Source organism: Malaya genurostris, chromosome 3, assembly GCF_030247185.1.
Source record: "Malaya genurostris strain Urasoe2022 chromosome 3, Malgen_1.1, whole genome shotgun sequence".
Lineage (NCBI taxonomy): Eukaryota > Metazoa > Arthropoda > Insecta > Diptera > Culicidae > Malaya > Malaya genurostris.
In genome coordinates, this window is record NC_080572.1 from 200,733,360 (window position 1) to 200,739,359 (window position 6,000).

General features: G+C 38.7%; 2 protein-coding genes across 2 annotated transcripts; one reads left to right on the forward strand and one right to left on the reverse strand.

Annotated features, from left to right (window-relative positions):
• The first annotated feature begins 2,882 nt into the window (after positions 1–2,882).
• Positions 2,883–4,063, forward strand: LOC131436901 (protein lin-7 homolog C). Its single transcript, XM_058605874.1, has 3 exons — positions 2,883–3,174; positions 3,242–3,508; positions 3,574–4,063. The coding sequence occupies exons 1-3, from the start codon at positions 3,138–3,140 to the stop codon at positions 3,861–3,863; spliced, it is 594 nt and encodes a 197-aa protein (XP_058461857.1). The 5' UTR covers positions 2,883–3,137; the 3' UTR covers positions 3,864–4,063.
• On the reverse strand, positions 3,982–5,649 carry LOC131436900 (actin-related protein 6). Its single transcript, XM_058605873.1, has 4 exons — positions 5,528–5,649; positions 5,391–5,474; positions 4,340–5,329; positions 3,982–4,280 (listed from the first exon to the last, which is right to left on the reverse strand). The coding sequence occupies exons 2-4, from the start codon at positions 5,468–5,470 to the stop codon at positions 4,151–4,153; spliced, it is 1,200 nt and encodes a 399-aa protein (XP_058461856.1). The 5' UTR covers positions 5,471–5,474; positions 5,528–5,649; the 3' UTR covers positions 3,982–4,150.
• Between the last annotated feature and the right edge of the window lie 351 nt (positions 5,650–6,000).

A 6,000-nucleotide genomic window follows, 5' to 3' on the forward strand; every position in this document is an offset into this window, starting at 1 on the left:
GGTGCCGTGTTGTGTCCCGTCGAACGATTGATTGGACGTTCATTGCACCAATGATCCAACGTATTGAACCAATGAAGGACCACCGTTGAACGTTTTTTTCTAAGAAGAATGTATAAAGTTGCCTGCGCATTTAACACAACCACAGTAGCTAATAGCGGCCCTTACACGATCATTACTTAGTAATGATACTTCTGCTCAAACGCTCATCATTACTGCATTTCTGTACATCATTACTTTTTAGCATTACACGTTCATTAATAATGATGAGTATTTTTAACTACGGGGCCAGCACGGGGCTTGTAACCAGAATAACTTTCCCTCAGCAATTAAAGAATATTAACAATATTCTTTATCTTCTTTTAGCTGAAAATAAATTTGATTTGCCATTGAAACGTTAAGGTTAATGAAACATTAATAATTTAAATCTACACTTTGCCATTTGCAGAATTTTTTTTAACGTATAGTTCTGAAGGGAATGTTTACTTCATGGTTGTCAAATTTTCTCATCTAATACAACTGACAATATTCAGCACTTCCACAAAAAAAATAAGAAGAAGAAATAATGTTGGTAATGATGGAAAATCCGGAATTCCATCATTAGTCGTGTCATTACTGAACTCGAAGACCTAACACGATCATTAAAAGTGTCATTACATTTTAGTAATGACACTTTTAATGATCGTGTAGGGGCCGCTAATGTGAAAAAATAGAGTGACAACTTCTCATCCGTTATGTTGGCAACAATTCAAAACATTCAATTCGAAATGTTGGGAGTGTCGTTAGCTTTACATTGTAATTAACAGGTCGTTTGCTCGTTTGGAACTGGAAGCTGTCATTCCAAACGAACAGCTGTCGTCACTCTGGTTATAGGCACTCTAGGAAAAAGTACAATCGTTTCTCACTAGAAGCGCTGTTAGTGTCTCCGTAGTGGGAAATCTAGGTTCATTTGATTTATGGTTGGGTTCTCGATCAACCCGATTGACAGTGACCAGGCTCGTGCTCAGGAATCATTCGATGAGTGGGAGGAGGGGGGGTTCAAGGAAGGGTTCAAGAGAGAGTTCAAGGGGGATCAAAAGAAGGGGTGGAAATTCAAGGAAGGGAGGAGGGTTCAAAAGGTGGGGAAGGTGCAAAAATTCAAAAGGAAAGTCTTAAAATTTTTTCTTAAAATTTAAGTCGTTATTTGCACTTTTATATAAAAAGTATTCTATTGTTCATGGAACTAACTGTTGAAAAATCTTCCATAGAAGGGGGGTCGTGTTCCTTGCTTTGGTATCTCTTCACTCTTTAGCACTAGCGATACACAATGTAATCCCACTCAGTATGCGATTATATTTTGTTGGTCGTTGAGCGTTTATTGAACGACATACTGCACGAAATATTCTCTCAGTTTGCTGAATCGATTTGTTGTTGTTTTTTCTCTTGCAAAAATAGTGTGAAGATTAGATGTTACCTTCATATTGAAAGAAGATTTGTTGTTATTCTACGTGAAGTAGAAGTATTGTACTGGTATTGTTAGTTTTAAAAAAATAAGTGGAAAAAGCTTCGGAAATTCTCCAGTAAAACTAGTCAAACGGTGCTCCAACTCCTCATATTGGTAATGGCTCAACGATGGACCTCTGTCTGCCGGGTTTGTTGAACGAAAAAATATGGTATTACCCTCTCAGCAGACCGTTCAATTTTGTTGGTCTTTGAGCGCTTGTTGAACGACATATTGCACGAAATATTCGTTCAATTTGCTAGAACGGTTTGTTGTTGTTTTTTCTCTTGCAAAAATAGTGTGAAAATTAAGTGTTACCTTTAAATAGAAAGAAAAATTGATGTTATTCTACGTGAAGTAGAAGTATTGTGCAGGTATGTAACGTTAGTTTGAATAAATAAGTGGACAAAACTTCAGAAATTCTGTGGACCTCTGTCTGCCGGGTTTGTTAAACGAAAAAAATGGCATTCGGTTCAACGGTCTGTTTCATAATCGACAAACGAAGGTCCCGTGTTGGCCTCCCGTTGAACGATTGATTGAACTTTCATTGGACCAATGATCCAACGTATTGGACCAATGAAAGACCACCGTTGAACGTTTTTTTCTAAGTGGGTAGGTTCAAAATCGGCAAACGAAAGTCCCGTGTTGGCCTCCCGTTGTACGATTGATTGGACGTTCATTGGACCAATGATCCAACGTATTGAACCAATGAAGAACTACCGTTAAACCTTTTTTTCTAAGAAGGATCGACAATCTTGTTCGAAACGCAATCTGAAGCTTTCGTGCAATATACGACCGATATTCGAGTTTACCCAGTAAATTCGAACATCGGACGCATCGTGCACGAAAGCTTTTGATTGCGTTTCGAGCTTACATAGTGTATCGGTAGAACAAAAGAGTGAAGATATACCAAAGCAGAGAGCGGATATCCAATACTCAGGTGATGAGATATATCGGGGTTGGATTTCCAACCTCAAACATAGGGCCAGAGTTTTCCTGGCCCTAAGAGGCGAATGACCTAAAGGTTAAAGCCTCCATGATCGAGACAAAAGAATGTTTAACACTCTTGCACACCCTATCGGGGAGACGTCGGCTCGAAAATGCCTTGTTTGATATTCCTTCGCTCTGTTTCTCTAGCGATACATAATGTAAACATAAAGCTTTTCTAGGTCGACGCGATTGATGCAAATGGTGCAGAATTGTCCGATGACGGGCCGATCGAAGCGCTACAATCGGCCCTATATCGTGCTCAATCGGTCCGATAATCGGCCCGATGATCGGACCGATGCGGGTCGACAACATCCACCGGGTACTGGGATTGAATGCGATGAGAAATTAGATAGATTTGAACCCAAATTTGTGTATTTTTTGTTTGGCGTACTGGTAGTGTAACTATTTTCGAAGATACTGTCATTTTTTACTGTTTTGGGTGTGGGTTCAGTCGTATACGACGTGCGTGTGAAAATAATATATTTTGGGCAAATACTTTTATTGTTTGCCTTTTTTGGATAAATAATCTCACTTGAAATGTTATAGGAAACATTGAACATAGAATTCTGTTTAGAGCAACTTGAGGACAGTTAGTAAAGTAATTTTTTGACAAAAAAACAGAAATCGATCAATTATAAACTAGTTCCACTTGTGAAAGTTGCTACAAAAAATGGCCAACGTTTGTGAACCATTGACACTTGCCAAAGGTAAGTACGAGAAACAAATATGTTTTAAAATGGTGAAATATTGAAATAAAAATTCTTGTTTTTATAGATGTGAAGCGTTCGATTGAACTGCTAGAAAATTTACAAAGAAGTGGGGAAGTACCAGCTACAAAACTGGCAGCGTTGCAGAAGGTACTACAGAGTGATTTTCTGAATGCTGTCCGTGAAGTTTATGAACATGTTTATGAAACTGTTGACGTCCAGGGCTCGCTGGACGTTCGAGCTTCGGCCACAGCTAAAGCAACTATAGCTGCTTTTGCTGCCAGTGAAGGTCATGCTCATCCACGGGTTGTTGAGTTGCCAAAAACAGACGAGGGTTAGTTCCTTTTTCTTATTTTAATTCCAAACAGTTACGTTTACAATCTCTTCTTCTGGCATTAGGTCTTGGTTTCAACGTCATGGGTGGAAAAGAACAAAACTCACCAATTTATATTTCTCGTATTATACCCGGGGGTGTTGCTGATCGTCACGGTGGATTGAAACGCGGTGACCAATTGCTGTCTGTTAACGGTGTATCGGTAGAAGGTGAAAACCATGAGAAGGCTGTCGAGCTGCTGAAGCAAGCTGTCGGATCCGTCAAACTGGTAGTTCGGTATACTCCAAAAGTTTTGGAAGAAATGGAGCTTCGTTTCGATAAACAGCGCGCTGCCAGAAGACGCCAACAATACTAATGCTTTAGTTTCGTAGCATCTCTGACCATTTTAAAACAAACATTAGAGAAGAAAGCATATAGTCGCCATTGTCATCGTTTATGGAGGGTCTTCAAATGAAGTTCTAGTGCTCTTGTCGTTATTGTCTAATTTGTGTAATTTGTACATTGTATTTTATTCTTAACTAGAATAGTATTCATAAAGTTTCACATTGATTGTTACTTTAGCTTTCTTCATAACCATGTTTTTCGAATAAACTAGTGTGTCGAGTTACATCGTAGAAAGCTACGCTTAAACTATGTACGGTTTCAGTTTTCATACTTCTCTATAAGATGCTTAATTCCGTTTTCTTCATACTGACTTCGGCTCATACAAGACTTCAGAAAACTTAGCGATTGGGAGTAATGTTGTCCTCCAAACCAAGCATATGAGATTGAGCTTAAAATGTGAAAATATAGACAGAAAAATTGCAATGGAACATTGATAAAACAACTTACTCTTTTGGCACAGTAACGTTAACCCTAAAGTCATCTGGTGCTAGAGATCGAACTTCTTTCTGTATTCTTGACTGCATACCGCTAAACAATGCACTCCCACCACACACGACAATGTTATTAAACAGATGAGGTTTTGTTTCCTCCGGACAGGCATTTATGGCAAATACAATCGCTTCAGCGATGCCCATTTGTTGTATCCCGATATCGGAAGGATGGAATAATACCTCAGGTAGAACAAAACGTTCGTTGTTCAATCGAAGTGTTTGGAACTCATCGTTGTGGTCGTTATTCTGATCTAGGGTTTTCAAATACCCTCGACGAATTTGTGTGTAGTCGGGTAGAACATATTCTCTGATAATACTGTTTTCAGGAAAACGTTTTCGGGCGATTCGCATGTCCTCATTAAAGTCTTGTGATACAAAACAACTATCTTCTTTGACCTGATTTATCACATAGGACTCGTCCATTACGTTTAGTTGTCGGTAGGAAATAATTTCTTTTAGATGGTTTGTTAGAAGCTTTCCACCTACATCAATTCGCTGAATAGCTTCTTTAACTTTAGATCCCTTAATGAACGGAACAATATGTGTGAAACTGTATCCCATATCTACCACCACACAACACAACGGTTTCTTTTTGTCTTCACCATGTGTATAGTTAAATGCTGCCATGTCGACCGATGTAGTTTTGCATACAGCATCGCAGTCATACTCCTCGTACAATATCTCTAGCATAGCTTCCTGAATGGACTGGAAATTGAACAATGGCTCCGTAATTAGTAACGGCGTTTCAGAAAAGTTCACAGGACAGCATTCTTGACTGAAGATATAGTCCCACACAGTTTTCTGAATATCCCAGTTTACCAGATAACCTCGCTGGAAGCAAAGAATGTAAAACAGCCCCGAAACATCACGACATTCATCAATTTGACTTCCAACAAATGGTCGTCTTCTTTCAGATTTTGCTTTGGTTATGCAATTGGGAACAACTCTGAAAAACGTTAGAATTCTATGGCAGGTAAAATATCAACAAATCACAATATCGCTCATACCTTGGTTTACTCCACTCGGACATTCCTACTTTAGCGTAGAATGCTCCGTTGTCCAGTACAAAAACATTGCTATCCGACATATTTCTGCGGAAAGAATTACTTTAGTTCTGCACATGAATAATTAGAATTTCTTTCACCTGATTTGGAACGTATACCAATCAAAAACACCGGAACTAAAGTAATGTTTTGTTTTTTCTTTAATATATCACAGCGTTTTCGTTTTAAGCCGAACGAAACATAGTTTTGATCTCATAAATGCTGTGTGATTTCTTGAATGTGTCAAAATTACACTCTCTGCAAAATTATCAGAGTTTGAGATGAAAGAATAGTATTTCGTTAAAATCTAATCTTTCGTTAAAAACCCTCCGAGTAGAAATCTCTGCAGTCTCCCTCTTTGAAAAAAAAGTTCAACGGTGGTCCTTCGTTGGTCCAATACGTTGGATCATTGGTCCAATGAAAGTCCAATCAATCGTATCAACGGGAGGCCAACATGGGACCTTAGTTTACCGATTTTGAAACAGACCGTTAACCGAATGCCATTTTTTCGTTCAACAAACTCGGCAGACAGAGGTCCATTGTTGGGCAATTTTTAATATTGAGCAATTTGACG

Bases quoted from the DNA above. Each gene is read 5' to 3' on its own strand.
- LOC131436900 (XM_058605873.1), bottom strand. From the start codon at position 5,470: ATGTCGGATAGCAATGTTTTTGTACTGGACAACGGAGCATTCTACGCT. The intron at 5,330-5,390 runs GTATGAGCGATA...AACGTTTTTCAG, and splicing joins TCCGAGTGGAGTAAACCAAG to AGTTGTTCCCAATTGCATAA. The intron at 4,281-4,339 runs GTAAGTTGTTTT...TCACATTTTAAG, and splicing joins AACGTTACTGTGCCAAAAGA to CTCAATCTCATATGCTTGGT.
- LOC131436901 (XM_058605874.1), top strand. From the start codon at position 3,138: ATGGCCAACGTTTGTGAACCATTGACACTTGCCAAAG. The intron at 3,175-3,241 runs GTAAGTACGAGA...TTGTTTTTATAG, and splicing joins ACCATTGACACTTGCCAAAG to ATGTGAAGCGTTCGATTGAA. The intron at 3,509-3,573 runs GTTAGTTCCTTT...TTCTGGCATTAG, and splicing joins GTTGCCAAAAACAGACGAGG to GTCTTGGTTTCAACGTCATG.